This window comes from Amblyomma mixtum, chromosome 3 (assembly GCF_055824585.1).
Source record: "Amblyomma mixtum isolate Tamu chromosome 3, ASM5582458v1, whole genome shotgun sequence".
Taxonomy (NCBI): Eukaryota; Metazoa; Arthropoda; class Arachnida; order Ixodida; family Ixodidae; genus Amblyomma; species Amblyomma mixtum.
Genome location: NC_143014.1, coordinates 164,193,462 through 164,211,629, shown reverse-complemented (window position 1 = coordinate 164,211,629; position 18,168 = coordinate 164,193,462). Strand labels below are relative to the sequence as shown.

Here is an 18,168-nt window from a genome sequence, read left to right as displayed (position 1 = left end):
TCGTATAACAGCCTTCTGGTAGATCTTGTACAGAAGTAGAGAAAGTCCTCCCTGTACAGGTAGAAAACGAGGACGGCGATCATGAAAACTGGGAAGCGCTGATATCATCGCCTCAAAAGACAAAATTTGTAGGTGAAAAATTTGTGAAGGGTTAATTACCTCATTCGCGCAGAAAAAAATTATGATTCCTTTCGTACTACGTCTTTAGAACTATTGAGGCGCCTAGCTTCACTTGGTTCGCCGATTCATGACTTGCGCTTGCCCGGTGCGCGCGGCCACCCGTCGTTGCGCTTGCAGATGAGGCGCGAGACGCGCGGCGCTCTTTGCCGAGGCCGGGGCCCGCCGAGCGCCTCCCAGCGCAGGGTCTGACGCGATGGAGACACCGCTAAGCAGCCCGGGCCCGAGGTCGCACCGCAGGGCCTCGTCCCCGCCGCCGCTGTCGGTGCTGACGCCGACGCCAGTGCAGCCTCGCAGGGCGGCCAGCACGCCGTCCTTCTGCTTCCTGCCCTGTTCGCTCTCCGAGCTGCTCTGGTCGGCCCGCTCGACGCCCACACCACCGCCCAGGAGATGCGAGACCGAGACCCAGGTGGCGGGCGCTAGCAGGCAGTAAGGCGCATTTCTCGACGCTCTGCTCTGTCCTGCGTTCTTTAGCGCTAGTAACCGCTAAAACAGCTGATAAATCGGTCAGAAGCATCATCCAGGAGGCAGACGATACGCGCGTTTTATGATCTTAGCCAAGCTTCTTGTCACGCTGGACTCCTTCGTAAATAGCGCGGCAGTCCAATGTACATAAGGGAATTCCCCAAAGTTGAGCGGAAAACGAAGACCCGGACCGGGACTAACTTTTTTTAATCTGTTAAGATTCCTAGAGGATTGTGCAGCTTTCCTCTGTAGCGGCGTGGCTGCGCTCATGTGGACGCCAAGGACAATTTATCCCTAAATCTAGCAGCAAGAAACTAGCAGATAGCGCGGCACTTTTATAAAACCTCTCAATCTCAGATTTTCGGCGATTTTCGTTCGAAGCCTCTCTCCGTGACCTTGAGGTTGCTTGGGAAGAGCAACCTGGGTCTCACAAACCCCACCGGTGGCAGCACCTGCCATCGCAAGGCAGTGGCGCGTCGCTTAACCGCTGCACCATTGCTCCAGGAAGGGTATGAGGAATCCCAGCGATATATGAATGTAAAGTAGAGAATGACCAGTTTCACATATATGGGCATTAACCCATTAACTCTATCGCGCTCCATGGCCTTAAGGTGGAGCTTAAGTCCCATTTCGTCGACCTTTGTCTGAAGCCTGCTTGACCCCGGAAACGGAGCCTCGAACCGAAAGCGAAGTGAAATCCCAAGTTCTAGCACACCTAACTCGCATTTGGCCTAACCACGCTAATTCGTCCGTCATTTTTAATGCGCTAGCATTACTGGCCGGGGTGACCGGTTTCAGTGATCTGTGTGTGCTCTTTCTGCGTGGCACAAACAAAAAAACGCAGAAGCAGTTGCATGGGTCGGGTTCCAAGCCAGCAACTTCTCGAGGGAAGCGAGTACGGAACCTTATAACCCCGACGAGTGCCTTGTACTTGAAGGATAGAGGAGAACGTAGTCTGCGCGGCAAGGCAGCAGCAGTAGCGGCGTCACTTTATATGACGTCATCCTAGGTGGCGTGAGCGAATAGAAGGTGGATGACGGATACAAACTCCGCCTCCTTTGATTTCATGGAAAGCTACCGCGCGCTCCCCTGTAAAACCTCCGCGCGTCGCACAGTCGCATGGGCCTCGCGGTCAACATGGACCGGGAGAAATAGCCAATGCCTTAGCGTGCCTTAAACAGCGTCTTAAACACGCCACTGTTACGAATAAAAGCAGAAAAAGAAAAAGAATGATGTTGAGTGAACGAGACGGTGGTGGCAGTGGTTCAGCAGAAGTTCAGCGTGAATAAGAAAGTATTTGCAATGGCCAAGAAAAAGTTTTTGCAGTGGTTTTAAAAATCGGCCAACAGTAGTTAGTGTGTTCAACTGCTTTCAAGCGCATTCAAACGTTGCTCTTGCAGGTCATTTTCGACTAGGCTGCTGGGTGCTGCATTGCCACCACGGAAGCCACAGCACTATGTATACGCGTTTTTTTTTTCATAATTTTGTGCATGCAGGTCGACAGAGACGAGTAATTGATGCTCAGCGCTCGTGGCGTCGTTTAAGGCCTATCTTCGAGAATACTGCGCTGCAATGCGAGATGATCTAGCAAAGGAGGGAGCTGTAGCAGCTGGTACCACTATGTGCAGCTTCGCACAAGGCTATGTGCTTCAGAAGACGCTGCGCTCCCTTTTGCGTTCCGCTTCACTACTTCAGTCCATACCAGCTGTGCGTGCTGCAAGCGAATTCACTGTCAAAGCGGTATTATGGACCGCGCAGTAACTTCGCCATGCCACTATCGGTTATAGCGCTTTTTAGAACCGTATATTCACACTCACTTAATGCCAGTATTCTTGCTGCGCTGAGCAGGACAGTCGAGACTGCATTACAGAGCATAGGCACAAAGATTATACGTAGTTCGAGCTGGTGCAGCCCGTTTTCGCGGCTCTTGTGTGGGTTCCGAGGGGGCTCTAAGGCCATGCACAAAGGAATCGTTAACAGGAATATGCAATGACAATGCTATTAGCAAAAGTTGTTTCGAATTTAAGCGTGTTGTAACGTTTCATTATGTACTCGTCAGTGTTTAGTCAATTTCGCTTAACCGATAGCATACACACAAGTTACTCTAAGTTCTAGTTGCTTGTCACACTTAATGGCGCTTTCCTTTGGCCGCCGCTAACGCAGGCAGACGAAGGCGGCCGACTCGGTGCCACGGCTGCCATTCCAGAGCTACTGCGCGCGGTGCTGGGAGCCGGACGCGTGGTCACGAAGCACGCAGACCGACCTGCCCGCCGACAGTAGCACGCAGACCGAACCGGTCACTCTTATCTACAGGGGCCAACTGATGCAAGAGTAGGCTCCGCGCGCGCTTACGAGCGCTCTACGCACTCATTTCATTCCTCTTCTCACGACAATGAATGAGGTCTATTGGGAATAGATACGCAAGCAAGTAGAGACTGGCTTTCTTGATGTAGCAAGACGACGGCAGGAAAAGTGTCTGCGGCTCATGTTGCCAGTTCCAGCGAAAAAAAAAAAATGTGAAAGAAGGTGCCCATTAACGTGCGTTCTGTGATCGCCACGTTGATCGCTCCCACAGAGCCCTAATACGAACAAAGTCTATAGCTTTAAATTTGGCAGTGGCTGTTCTCGGAGGGACTCTGGATGTAGGAAACAACTATTTAGTGTGCTGTGAAAGGATAGCTGGCGTGTGACGGTTGCCAACCACTGATAAGGTGGGGAGCGGCATCACAGAAAATTATCTCGAAGGAGGACTCTTTAGGAAGTTATACGGAAGGCGGCGATGTGGGTGGTGAGCAGTTTTAATGCCAACGTAACACATCTAAACCCCAACAAGAATGCGTGGTTGAAATTATCGACTCGTCCAGCATTGTTCAATCTTCGACCGGTGCTTCTCTGCTCACTAATAGTGTCATTCTTTTGTCTCTCCAACCCGAACCTCTCTTCACTGCTGGATCATCTGACGTTCCACCAACCGCTCAGCGAGGATTCCCGGCACACATTCCGGCGGTTTCTGGATGAACGGTGCTGCATGAGCCCATTCTTTGTCACTGTAGCGGCGCTCGGCGTCTTCGTCTTCATCCTGGTCACCGTATCCACTGTTTTTGGAACAGGTATTGAAGGCGTTATGAACCGCATCTGCTGAAATAATCTGTCAGGACCATACATGCGTGCTTGTGGCTGGATATCAAGGGAGAGACCAGCAGGTGCCTGTCAGGTTGCGCCGGGGGCGGATTTATGGGTCACACTTGTAGGGTGCGGTTGGGAGGCAGAGAGAGGTGGCGGTCCCAATTGAACCGTGTGTTTTTAAAGTTGTTTCGAGTAAAAATGAAATTCATCATGGTTTCATTATGCTAGAATGTCTCTCTTGAAAGGGGCGGGGAGGGGGGGGGGGGTTTGGACAGCCCTCTGGCTTCTCCCGAAAACCCTCTTCCCGGTTAATGGACGACTATCAAGAAGTATAGAAAAATACAATAAATTTTTACGTGCTAAAGCCGAATGAGAGGACACGAAGACGCCGTATAGTGGAAGGCTCAGGGCTGATTTCAACCACTTTGAATGTTTTAAGATGTTCCGAAACATCACTACAGAGGTGTCCTTGCGTCTTGCTACGACCAGAAAGCGGCCACCGCGGCCCGCATCGAACTCATGACCGAATGAGCATACTGACGAGAAGCTGGTTTTGAACTCTCACCCCATCCCTCCTAATTCCTAAATAGAGGCCAGCAGCCAACCCTCGCTTTGCAATAAAGGCTTTTTTTCTTTTTGCACTTGCTAAGCAGTTTATGCGGGAAACTTGACTCCAGAGATGGGTGACCTCGCACCTCCCAAGCACAGATTCGTCACCGTCGTCAGACGTTTATCCGATGAACACTGAGGGTATTTCGGAACTTCCTGCGTTCCCTTTGTTCACTTGTTTATGCTGTAACTTCCTTCGGGCTGAAGACAACAGCTTCACATTGCAACGAATCATACGCTTGACGTATAAACTGCAGTTTGACGGATACTGATTTAAATTTGTTGAAGCGGCAAAGAAAAAAAGTGTTTTTTTTTTAAATTGAACTGGCGAAGCTTTCCTTTATAGTGAACTGGCGAATCTTCCTATCTTTCTTCTCGCAGTCAACACAGGCCAGAAAGTGGACAACTTGGAGCTACTTTCTGATGCGTTCGAAAGTGAACCGCCGCCGGCGGCGGCGCGCAACAACGCCCAAGCCATCACCGCTCCAACAAAAGGTAAATGTAATGTTCATTTCTTTCTTTCCCTATGGCACGACCTAGACAGGCCTTCTATTGTCAGTGCGACTTGAAAAATCAAGGCTTTTCCATAGCTATAGTGCTTTTGTTTTTAGAGCAACAACTGTTTGTTCCAATTTCTAAGGAAAGAAGGCGTCTAGGCATCTATGAACTACATTGTAACCTAAAACTGCAGCCTTGAACTCGTGGCCATAGATGATGATGCACAACATTTCGCTTGCTTTGATTCTATTCTGTTCTCACCGTCCGACGTAGCGAATTGCAGATTACTGCAGTAGCGGGGGCAGGGAGTCGCTTCATGTAACGGCGAAGATCGAAAAGAATAACAGCTGATTGGAATTCGAATGTAATTCATTGTATCATCTCAGGTCACGGTACAGCTGTAGCTGTCTCTTCTTGATCCCTTGGGGGGGGGGGGGGGGGGAGGAGAAGAATGTTTTTGCGCTCGACGAAGGTAGGCTTATAAGAGGCCATGTACATTGACGAATTACTGCTACGTCGCCTCCAGGTTTTCAGATCACTGCCACCCCTTCAGAAGTGGAAGAATCACTTGTGTAGGGGGAAAGATGATGATGAGTTTTTTTTATGGCGCAAAGGCAGCTTTGGTGAAAGAACGCCATGTGGAAGGTATTTTTCATCGGGGTAGAGTGGGCTCAAAGACCCCACTTTGTGAGCTTTTTCACCTCATAGAAGGTGGGAACCAGGCCTCGGCGACACTAGGGATCGAACTCCGCACTCTCCGGATACGACGCGGATGCTCATATCAACAGTCCACCACTGCGGTGTGCACGGAGAAAAATAAGAAGCGAAATTTGAGGTCCTCAGTTTTAGCACCATTGTAAATGAAATTTCCTTCCTAGTACTTTGAGTAAGCCCCTTCTTTAGCATTTGCACTTTATTATACCAACGGCTTCCGAAACCATACCCAGAATTCCTGGAAAAGCACTTTTTTTTTTTCGACCAGAAGTTATGAGCGAGATTTTTTCGTGTATCATAAATTTTGCACCATAACTATCAATATATTCGCAGACTCTTCCTCAGGACGCTTGTTTTTTATGGCAGTCTTAACTCTTCGGTGCGAGCTACTATAACGACAAGATTTTGCTACGCATTGGAAGATTGGGCCATTCCCATAACTATGCTCATAACAGTATCTTACAAGATTCCACAGTTGGCTCGATACATTACTACTATTAATTTACGACCTCGGTGACGCTGAGGACGTTTAGGTTCTCTGCCGAACTCAAGAAGCCGTCTCTACACTTCAAGAAGGTAAAAGCGCAATCTGATACCCACCGCGCTCGTCCTCTGTGTGTTTCAGATTGCGCTGTTAACGTCATGATGCTTCGTAAGCAACTAGCCCACCAAAACGTCTCTACCCTTGCGTTTGCCAACCGATGCCATCCATGCCATGGGTGCTTTCGGTACCTATGCGGAGCACAAGGAAACCCTCGTAACTGCTCAAGAATGTTGCCTGCACATCAGCTGTACAGGCATCAGGATCCTTCAGCGCTAGGACGCCACCCCCACACAGAAAACGTTCACACACCACAGACCAGGCTCCCCTTGGTCACCCGCTGAGAGTATCACGTCCTCCCTATTCCAACCAGTATGGACCCCATACACCACGGTGCACGACGGAAGGCCCGAACCAAGCGAATACAACATAAGGTCATACTTCGCAAAGCATACATTCTTTACACTGACGCCAGCCCCTACCAAGGCCGGGCGGCTGTGGTAGCAACCGTCACAACCAACCTCGGGGTGTAGGTAGCCATCCCCACCGTCCAAAGCCGATACAGCATAGCGGACGCTTGTCATCTAGCACGCTCACTCCACCGGACAAATGACTACAATCATGAGCGACTCGCAGCAAGCTTGCAAGGCGTACCTCAATGGAGAACTGTGCCCAGCGGCGGCCCACATCATGAGGAATCACTCCCGGTACACACACCCGTCACATTATTCTGCGGATCCCAGTCCATGAAGGAATAGAGGGCAATGAGGCGGCTGACAGGATAGCTCGAGGTGATATATTCCCAGCCCCATCGCCGCCTACCTCCGAGCCTTCGTCTCCACTAACATACGGCGAAATCATAAACCACCACCGACTTAGTCGCAGGAAATACGCAGCCCCCCTCAAAGACCTCACTCGTCAGGAAGCCACTATTGGCGAAAAATGCAAGCCCGCACACTACCAAACAAAACTCGACACAATAAGATTTGGCCGCGATACCCAATAAAGGCATGCCCAGCCTGCCTAGAATTTTCGATATCCTCCTCATACAGACACGTACAGTGGTGAGCAGCCCTGTCTAGAGCGCTTGAGCAGTGCGCACTTGGTAACAAAAACCGAAATTACAGAGCAGCCCCTCATTACAGGGCAAAGTTTTCGTGCCTGCTTTGTTTACGAGGCTATCTGGCGCTACTTCCGTGCAAGCGTTGCAGCTGGACCCTAGAGGCTGCCACAAAATCTGGATTTGTTTGCAAGGAAGTGCACCGCCCGAGCGCTCTAGACAAGGCTGCTCACCACTGTACAAGCGCAAGTAAAACACGGACAGAGAAAGTGACTTAGACAACACGAGCGCTCGTGTTGTCCAAGTCTCTTTCTCTCGGCGTGTTTTTTTTTTTTTGCGCTTGTATGTACGTCTCTGCTGTGCACCAACAAGCCCAAAGGTCTGTGCTCTTAAGTGTCCTCCACATAGTTTGGAACTGTCCCGAGCAGCGTAAAGCGTACAGTTTAAGCTCCCCCTTTAGCGCCAGCTGATTGGTCAGGCCTGGAGGGCCGTATTCGCCAATGGTTTTCCGCACCCGGGTGAACCCGCGTAATTACTTTATACAAATAAAGTATATTCTCTTTCTCTCTCTTCTTCATATCAGGTTCTTTGCGCTCGCTTTGCGCTGGGCGAAAACACAGCGCTGCCTCCGGCTACGTGTTTCTCACGGCGCAGCTGCATAGCGATATGCGATAGGCTGTGCCTGTCACTTTATCCACATATTGGTTGATTAAGCTTCCATTGGGCGAGGTATACATTATTTCAACCTCAGCCTTATTTTTTTTCGGTGTTCTGAAATTAGGGTGTCGGCCTACACGACGAATCAACCAACATGCGTTTCAATTAACGGTAGTCATATTGAGCACACGCTTGCCTGAGTTGTAAAAGTCGTGTACAAGATAACAACAGCTCATGCCAGTCATTTACGCACTTGTTTCCGTTGCTTCCACCGAGAAGGCAATTCTGACCGAAAAAAGGTAGAAACTACATTGTTAATAAGCTTTTCTTCAGTGTTTGGGCTTAGCTGGCAATGACGATCAACTGTCCTTTCAGGTTACCCCTGCTTGAAATACCTGAATGAGAGAGGAAAATCAAATCTGAATACGCGCAATGAGCAGTAATTTGCAAATTCTCGCACTTTAGCCTTTATTATTACCGACGAAGAGCAAGAGTTAATGAAAAAAGTGGAATAACGAGAAAAAAAATCCGGATGTTTTCCAACCCCTTCCAGGCAAAAATTGACAAGAATAGGAATTTCGCAACAAAAGTCATAGCCATGCAATTTTCGGTAATGTCATAGGGCATCTCACGGGTTATATCTCCCGCCTGCTCTCTAACGCGCAGTCATTCCACAGCTTATTCATATTCCGCGTTTAAGCCATCAAACTCTCCGAACTCTCGATAATTATAATCGTTCTCTTAGTGCAGACACGCCAAAATAGTCTAAGGCGTTTTGAAGGTGATCACTGCAGGTTTAAGCCGCTCTAATTGAATTGCTCTAATACAGTTTCTTTTCGCAAGAGGTCTGCAACGAATATATATGAGTTGAGCTAGCCGAAGGGTTCCATTCTGCACCGTCATGTCTGTGAGGAACTAAGTTACCGTTACGCCAGAAAAAAAAATGTGGGATCATTTTGAAGGGAACGAATGTGCAAGGCCCTACCTCTCTTCACTCAAATTTCTTTGGTCTTTTACGAAAAGGAAATTTAGATTTTTTTCTCGTATAAAACAATAATACTAATTCTAATTTACGAGACCATAAAATGAACGTTGTGTTGGCTGTATCGCCGCTTCTTTTATTCGGAGTTGGGCGATTAAACGCCAAAGAGACGAGCGGGAACCACTATTCCTCCTCCTTTTGTATGGCGGCACCCACTCCGCCAATACTCGATGCGGAAAAGCACAAATGAATGCTGTACGGCAAACTGAGCCGAAAACGATGCTCCCCCATGCTCGCAGCACGTGCTACCGCAGTCAAGCTGGTGACTCCGAAGCTTACGGCTAAGACGCACAGACCTTTGCGGAGAGCTTCAGCGAAGGCTCACAAGGCTACCAGGGCTTTGCTCCGACGTCCACGGAAGGGTATACGCGGCCCGTACTTCAAAGCGAAAACAACGCCGACCACGTGGAGGAAGGAGGACGCGTTCCTCAAAGCAAAAACGACGTCTACTACGCTCAGGACAGAAGCCTCTTCTACAGCCACTTCTACGACAGCAGCCTCTACGTCAGCCTCCTCTACGACAGCCGCGGCCCGACGCCCAAGTACGTGCACGCGTCCGTGGGCACTCGCCGATCTGCTCATGAAATCCCAAGATATTATTGTTGGTGCTTGCGCAGGTTGAGGAAACTGTCTGCCGTTGCAGCTTACCGTTTCGTTTCTACTACTTGTTTCGTGAGATAGCAGTCTTTGGAGCGCAATGCAACAAGGCGCGGTTTGTGTACATCTGCCAGCTAGCCAGTAAAAAGCGTGCTAACGTGTAAGCTGTGGCACTAATGGCAACAGAATGATTGACAGCCGTCGCCTCCAGCTGCCTGCTGTAGCTTCCCGGGTCTAGGTTACTACGCCTCGTCTGCGTCTGTGCAGCGCACTTGGAACGCTGAATATACACGCAGACAACTTCCGCTCAAAAACTCTTCTGGAGGCCCAGTCGACGGCACCTGTTATGTTGGGGCGCTATTCCTATTACCAACGACGCTATTCACATCAATAATCGCATAGACTGCTATTCCTTGGAATGCCAAATAATATAAATCGATTCGATCATTCATACATGATGCAGTCAAAGCTTACCGCACGGAGCGCTCAAACTTCTGTCTTCAATTGTCGCATTGAACTTTAGTCTATTAGTATGCTCCGTAGTATGCACCTCTCTGTGCAAATTCTCCAAAAACTGAGTAAGCGAACGTGACGCGTAACCGCGCCATTTCTCACGGTGTCGCTGAAGGGCCGTGGAGGTACGTGACACGTAGCCGCGTCGCGAAAGATTCATCAGCGAAGTCACTTAAACTCCAAGACCATCGAAAAGCATACATGGGAAAATTACTTTGAAAAATTAATTAAGTTACAGTACTAATTACTTTCGTAGAAATCTTTAAAATGTAATTAAACTTCATTACAAATTATTGCTCACCAAAAGTGATGTTACCGCATTACAACTACTTCCCAGAAGTAATGAAAATTACTGTTAAGTTACTTTTTAGTTTCAACTCAAAATAAAGTTGCGCACTGGCATAGTTCTCACAAAATTTTCAGATTTCTTTGTTTGCGTGCACGGGCACTGAGCTTCAAAGTGAGCGTCAGAAATGTTTCCCTCTTCGAAGAAAAATAGTACTAGTCCATTGAACAGCCGCTTTGCTGACTTAGATGAGATCAACTTAATCTAAAAACTGGCATGACTCCTCTTATCACTCTGCAATTGGAAATTAATCGCTTAATGCGTAATATAGCCCCACCCTTTTGATTTTGAACAATTTGTCGTACGCGTAAACAGCAGGAGTGCTTCGACTTCTTGTTCGGGCTCATCGTCCCGGAAACGCAGCACAGCGCCGACAAGCTGTTAATTCTGTTGTTCAATCCACTCGCTCCTGAGGCATGTTGGTGGAAATAAATAGCATGTCGCGGTGGCAGTGCCGCCTGTGCTGCACTTGAGTAAAAAAAATGGCTTTAAATTCGGCCACAGAAGCTGGTTTTTCCTCACAACCAAGCTTGCAGATGTCGTTTGAGACTTCTTGTCAGTGCAGTGGCGCGACAGTATATATGAAGCAGTCTAGAGGGAAGTATATACTCGCTCAAGCACTTGCAGTGCGTCGTGGGAAGGTGCAATACGGCTTGCTATGGTCATGGAGCTCTCCTGGTGCACTGCGGCGCGTCTGTGTGCGACCGTACGCAGTGCTGGGAGATGCGTAACTTCACCAAGGCGCTGCTGACGCCCCCGCGCCAATCGTCTCTCGTCCGTGTGCGCCGAATCGCTGGAGTGCAGTATTGCTTGTCGCGCGTTTTTCTTTGTAGACGCTCATCCCCAATGACTTGGAGCCAAAGCATTGCCGATACAAACAGCAGCCCGGACTCATTACTCAGCAAAAGCAATTCCGCTAGTAATTAATTACTTTAGTGATGAAATTAAGACTGAAAAGTAATTCATTATATTACTAATCTACGAGATCAGAAAAGTAATGAATTACACTACAAACTACTGAGAAAAGTAATTTAATTTTTGCCATGTCTGCTGCAAGGTGACTAATACCGGTCGCACGACCTCTATGATTGTTGGTGTGAATGCGCTTTTAAAGTGTTTGATGGGGCAACGCATGCTCTGACACACTTCTCAGGACCCCGGATTGTAGGCAGCCGGAACTACGTAACACACAACGGCCACCTGGTGGAGGTGATTGGAGATTCTTTCACCTTAGAATCCGGCGCCGAGGAAAAGTGAGCCCTGAGTTTGTCTCGTCTCATTCTTTTGTTCTCCGATAGTGCGTGTCATGTCAATCGAGATAACCGAAACAACAAAAATGTGACGCAGCGTAAGGATTCTATTCGGAAGATATAGGTTATACTAAGCCCCCTAACGGTCTTCTGTATGTTGCCCTCTTTGAAATGTGTTAAAAGGAGCGAAAAGTTTAACGCTCAAGTTAGGACTCGTGCAAACCCATGCGACCACCTCTGGCCATCCCGCAAGCATGGATCGTCATCCCCTCCTGTGAGGATGCTCTTTACGAGCAATGTCAGGTGTCAGCTTTTGACGTTTTCGCCAGTGCCTCTGTCAGCATCCGTCGTCAACAGCCGTCTAACCAATCCGTATGTGCTGGATGCATACATGCTGCTAACGGGCGCTATCTGAAAGGGAAGATTGAGCTATTCATTTACTTAAGAGAAAAAGTACACAACCCGAAGAGTAGGGATGAAACAGGGGAGATGGAAATTTTCGCCCATTTAAGTTCCTCCTTATTAATAACAAAAGCTGTAGGAAGCAAGGAAAAACGCCCTTGAACAACAAACACAGACTGACTGACGCTAAAATAAAGGCCAGGCCAATTATGATGCGCTAGTAGACGTGTGCATGTGAGGAGCTTTCAATGTGTAAAAAGTACCGCACTCGCTGCCAGGGTCACTATGCAGCGCATATTTATATTTCCTTGAAATCTGCCCTCTCTAATATCACCGAGTGCTGGTTAAGAGGCTTTATTTTCTTTTCTCTCTTGGTCCAGCAGCGACGAGGACGAGCAGGTAGCGGCAGAAGACGATGTTGCCCCTGAGCAGATGTCTCAAAGGTCGCCCACAACACACATCGGTTTCTTGGACGAGATCGTTTAGCACACGCCGGGGTGGAACGGCTGTGCGCTCACGTAACGGAAGTGGATTGCCGCTGTGCCTAACAGCGAAGTATCAGAGAAAGCCAAGAGAGAAAAAAAAGAAATGGAGGCGCCGCAACATTTTGGTGTGCTGAAGGTGTCATGGTATCCGCAGTATTTAAAAAAATGTAGAGGTTCTGTTTCCAGCCTAAAGCTCGGATATGCAGGCACACAACACTCTCTGATTCAGGTCTTCCGCATTCTGACGCGTTGTAGAATCTCATCCTCGGCCCGGCTAATACAGCGCTACAACTCTGCTTAGACCAGAAAAACATGGTGTCGGATCTAGCCTTGGTGTCCAACCCGGTGTTCAAACCTTTAACTGAAAGTTACGAATTACAGTACACCAAATCACTCGTTCGATCTAAGCCTGCACTTACACGCCCTGTTTCACGCCCACAACCTTTTCCCTCAAAGTGGTTTACAGAACTAAAACCTGCAGAGAGCAAATTCGCTACACTTAAAGCTCGCATGCGCATGGTAGGCATGTAGACGTATGTTTCCTCTAGGCACATCCGTGTGCCACATCTCGAGTCGCTGCTTAGAGAGCAGTCATTTCTTCATAATATGCAAAAAGAAGGCGCCATTTAGAATTCACGATTGTCTTTGTAGTGTGGTTACGGAAAGGGGTTACAGCTTCCGTTATCATTCAGGTATCGGAGAGAAAAAGCGCACACAGTTGTCCGCACACACGATGTTTTAAGAGTACAAAGTTTGAAGCATTTTTCATAGACAGCAAGTTCACAGTTGTGAAATAGCGCACTTTGTAGTAAAGAATGCTCTTTTACGGCTCGCTTTCCGGGTACCCGGCGGAAATAAGTTTGAAGACCTGAAGGAAGGCTGCGTCGCCGTCAGCTTGATGAGAAGCTTGCTGTGAAGAAGACGAAAAGGAAGACTCCGTGCTCGTTGTGCCGCACGCTGCGGCAACACCGCACGAGGGAATACTAGCGTTTTTCGACTGCCGTCCACCGCGAAATCTTCGCTTTACCTCGGCCAGAGGACAATCAAGCGAGCGTAATAAACTGCTGGTCCAAAGCACTTCCTTGTCATTCTGACATCCGTTTCCCCTGTCATCCCACCCGACGCGGTGACGTGGCTTTAGGGTTTAGCTGCTGACCAGTTGGCCGCAGGCATCGAATCCCGGCCGCTGATGCCGCACTTCGAAGGTTCTCCGCCGCGGGAATTCTTTCTCCCTCCTTTGATACCTCCCTTCAAGACGTGGTTCAGGTGTCCACATGAGTGAGCAGTTACTGTGTCTTTCTCTTGCCGGCTCCTAACGCACTGACACTATCAGATGGGGCATGAATGATCACCGGATAGTTGCCCGAGAGGAAGAAGTGGGCTTGGGCAGGGCGTGTAATGCGAAGGCAAGATAACCGCTGATCCTTAAGGGTAACGGAGTGGATTCCAAGAGAAGGCAAACGTAGCAGGGGGCGGCAGAAAATAAGATGGGCGGATGAGATTAAGAAATTTGCGGGAATACGGTGGCCGCGGCTGGCGAAGGACAGGGTTAATTGGAGAGACATGGGAGAGGCCTTTGCCCTGCAGTGGGCGTAGTCAGGCTGATGATGATGATGATGAAATATTTCATACTCAAAAAATATCAACGACGCCATGGCAGATGAAGCTTTTTCGTGCGCAGCACTATTTCGCAACTTTGCAATGACTTGTGGCTTGCAAACAAGCCACAAGCCTCAAGTGAAGCTGTATTTTAAGAATCTTTTTCTCCGCAACTATTAAGCACAATTTAAAATTTGCAAAGTAGACCGCAGATGAGCATCTATGAGACAAGGAAGTACAGACTGCTGACTGGCTCGGGCTATGGGCGACGGCGTAGTGGAGAGCTCCGGATAATTTCGACCACCTGGAGTTCTTTCACGTGCACTGACATCGCGCAGTACACGGATCTCTAGCATTTCGCCTCCATCGAAATGCGACCGCCACGGCTAACATCGAACCCATGTCTTTCAGGTAAGCAGCCAAGCGCCATAACCACTGAGCCATCGCGGCGGCTACAGACCTTTCATTGTAATGCTAGAAAGGGAAGCATAAGAAACGTTGCCCCGAATCTGGCATTGTATGCAGTAGTCTCTTTCAGAAAAGAAAAAAAAACACGTAAAACCATCCTCAATTCGGTTTAATGTTTTTGAAACACGTCTCTAGAAAGAGACGAAAACGAACACCAAAGAACATGTTGCATTATTTCATCGGCAAACATGTTATCAAAGATCGAATCTGTAGCTTCGAGTGCATCGGAAAAAGCGCCCCATGACGATTCAAAAGCAGCCAATACGCGGTACGCCGCTCTAAATTTTCCCTGAATATTAAGATTGGGTCCTTTTCAGTGAACAAAGAGTACACATAACCAGCGCGCAGCTATCGCTGAGTGATAGTAACAGCCCGGCAACAGCTAACAACATTCATCATCAAAGTCATTTCTAACATTTAGAACAGAAAGTGGGGCGAGTTGGTTGTTATGCTTGTTTTGTTGTGCTTGTTTTCGTCTTCGTCTTTTTCGTGCTGTTTAATATGGCTCACTACATTCATCATCAAAGTCACGAATTTGAATCGAATGGCGAAAAAAAAAAGCATTTCACTCTTTTCCTACTGTGCCCATTAGCATGGGCCACCGGTGACCTGCACGGATTGTGCGGTTTCAATGCTACCAATGAGATTTTTTACTCGTTACGCTATCAGTTACGCAGTCCAAAAAGTCAGGTGCCAGTTTCTAAGCAATTTGTAACTGCTATGAAAAGGCTAATTTTGGTGCGGCCCTGAAGAGCGCGGTGCGCAACTTAGCATGAAAAACTCGCTGATATCCGAACCATCTTGCAAGCCACCTCCAGTTTGTCAGTTTTTTAAACGCCGCGATAACTTTTTTAATGATAATAGTAGCAGTAAGCCTCAAGATGATGACAGATAGTCTGGTTTTAGTTCTGAGGATGAATACTTCAAGAACTCAGCCCCAAAACATCAACTGCTGTCCACCGGGAAGCATTCTTTTCTACCTGCTGCCGGTGTTGTACCACCTAAGATGTAATGTGGATGTTCGCAGTATAATGCTCGCTATTTGCCGTCAGTTTACATTATGTGGCCAATGTTTGCTACCGTCATATTCGCAGATACAGCCGTTATGCCTGAAAAATGCTTCCTTGTAAATGCTTGAAAGTATTTGCAGAAAAAGCTTTTGTAACGCCTCTAAAAAATTGCTGCTTTCTAGGAAGCAATTTTTTTGTGTAGTTTAAGGTTCTTGTCAGTCAAAGCATTGAAACTTTCAGGTACTTCAAGAAATAAAAGAACTAACATTTATTGATATTTAAGAATTTCTGGAATATTTCTTCTTTTCTCATTATAAGCCTCACGTCATTAATATTTACCATAATTTGTACAAAATTTTGTTTCAGACAACTAAAATTTTACATTACTGCCAAGTATTTCTACTTGAAATTCCTACTATCAAATAGAAAAATTTATTTAGCTCCCTTTTGATGCGCTTCATGTAATGTCACTAACATAATTCTTTTCCACTCAAAAATAATAACAGCCTACAAAAGTGCCCCTTTTCCCCATGGTGTATCGAAAGAGTTAAAGTCCAAATTTATCAGTGACAAAAAATCACCCAGTGTTGATCCATGTGGTAATGAGAATTTCAGCGACAGCGACGTACGATATTAGAAATGCTCATACTAGTCGTAGTGTTTCGTACCTCTCGGTAGGGATGTGGGATCCATGCTGTCTTTATGCCACTAAATTCACAATAGCGCTCCAGGCAAGAGCTCTGGCGATTTCAATTTCCGGAGAATGTTGGAGCAGCCAGAAGCAGTGACTTGTCACGAGTGTGGAGGTAGGGTCTATGGTTAGCGTAGGTCACGCACTGCCCGCTCTTCCATTCACGAAGGTAGGTTTCCTGCGTGGCAGGCGCAGCGAAGGAGACGGGCGTGGGGAAGAGAAAGACGGGGAGAAAAACCGGCAGAGCGCGGACGACGCTGATCTCGACGACGTGATTTCGCCAAACGTGCCACTTACAGCTGCAGCCGCCGCGGGGGCTCAGTAGTTAGAGTGCTCGACTTCTGACCCGAAAGACGCGGGTTCGACCCCGGCCACGGCGGTCACATTTCGATGGAGGTGAAATGGTAGAGACTCGCGTATTGTGCGTTGTCAGCGCACATTTAGAAATCAAGGGGGTTGAAATTATCCGGAGCCCTTCACTATGGCGTCCTTCAAAGCTCGAGTCGCTTTGCGACGTTAAACCCCATAAACAAAGCCATTTGTAGCTGACGTTGTATTACTTCTTTCATTGCCTAACGGATGTCAACAGGGCGACTAAAAGAAAACAATTAATTTCTTTCAAGAAGTGAACATTTATGGAATTGTCCTCCGTGTGTTCCCTTAAGCTTCACGCAACTTACCGTTTCGCAGCGAAAGCTGTTAAAGGCACATCTCCCGGCCCTTCGGCGTCAGCGTCATCGGCGTCTGCGTAATAGTGAGACACTCTGATTGGCGAGCGTTCAGTGAGGGAGAAAATGAATAAGAAGTGTTATATTCAATACTGCAAACAGGTGTCGCTGAATCTCCCGTTACACAATGATAACCGTCCTGTGTGTTTTTTTTTCGAACTCAGTAGGCCCGCTTGGGGGGCTGTGGGAAATATTAACTACTAATTATTATTATAAGTTTTAAAAGGACTACCCACGTAACACTGACAGTGGCTGTGCAAGAGGGTAATGTCCCAGTAATCACTGTACAGACTACAACATAAAATAATTTTTCTTTGTTATGGCTACTGAAGTGATTGTCTTGACTGAAGTAAATTTGGCGTCTCTCATAGCCTGAGTCGCTTTGGGACGTTAAACCCCATAAACCGAACCAAGTAAATTTGGACACGCCACCAGACAGACTTGCTATGACTTGGGTGGTTATCAAAAGTTCGTGCTATGCCGAGAAAACAGAAGAGCAGAAGAGGCGGAGGAGTGTTCGTCTCCCTGAAAGACGCATGGATTTGTTCTGGGATTGATGTGAACATTAACCACGCAAAAGATATCGTGCTATCTGTTAACAAAAGGGAAGTTGCATACACACTCTGTGGCATATACAGGCCACCCAGCAAGAATCTAAGCATGTTTTTGAATGAACTGAACCCTTTTCTTCAAAGGGATACGAATGGAAAATGACTTGGTTTGGTTAGGGACCTCAATATTGATACTCTACAAGAATCTAGAACAGCAGCAGCTGTTACCTGAATTTATTAACGGAATATGGACTTACAAATGCAATAAATGCCTACACCAGGGAAGAGTACTTAGGACAGAGAATCCCGAGAACATGCATTGACCACATTGTGTTAGGTGGACAAAACAATAATATAGGTTAGGAGAGATCAATCTCAACTTAGCTGACCATTATTTTATAGCAGCCGTGATATTCTCAAAGAAAATTATCGATGGTGAGTGAAGCCGCGCAAAACAGACTCTTTTAGATAATAAAACAGTTGATGAAAAAATCAAGAATACTAATTGGAGATCTATGTTAGCTCTTGGCCATTTAAGTGCATACAAGCAGCTAGTTGACATATTTCCAGGTATTTATCATCGTGCGCCTGTTTGTATTACCCTGCGGCAAAGAAATCCGCACCATAAATGAATGACTC

General features: G+C 47.5%; 1 protein-coding gene across 1 annotated transcript; it reads left to right on the top strand.

Annotated features, from left to right (window-relative positions):
* The first annotated feature begins 373 nt into the window (after positions 1-373).
* LOC149352590 (uncharacterized) lies at positions 374-12,483 on the top strand. The gene is made up of 7 exons (XM_089577215.1): positions 374-606; positions 2,806-2,973; positions 3,622-3,752; positions 4,759-4,878; positions 9,129-9,431; positions 11,499-11,598; positions 12,378-12,483. Exons 1-7 carry the CDS (start codon positions 374-376, stop codon positions 12,481-12,483), a joined length of 1,161 nt encoding a protein of 386 aa, XP_089433341.1.
* The last annotated feature ends 5,685 nt before the right edge of the window (positions 12,484-18,168 follow it).

What these genes read in the sequence shown, in the direction of transcription:
- LOC149352590 (XM_089577215.1), top strand. Translation starts at nt 374, where the DNA reads ATGGAGACACCGCTAAGCAGCCCGGGCCCGAGGTCGCACCGCAGGGCC. An exon ending in AGGGGCCAACTGATGCAAGA is followed by an intron (nt 2,974 to 3,621) that starts GTAGGCTCCGCG and finishes CCAACCGCTCAG; the next exon opens with CGAGGATTCCCGGCACACAT. An exon ending in ATCCACTGTTTTTGGAACAG is followed by an intron (nt 3,753 to 4,758) that starts GTATTGAAGGCG and finishes TTCTTCTCGCAG; the next exon opens with TCAACACAGGCCAGAAAGTG.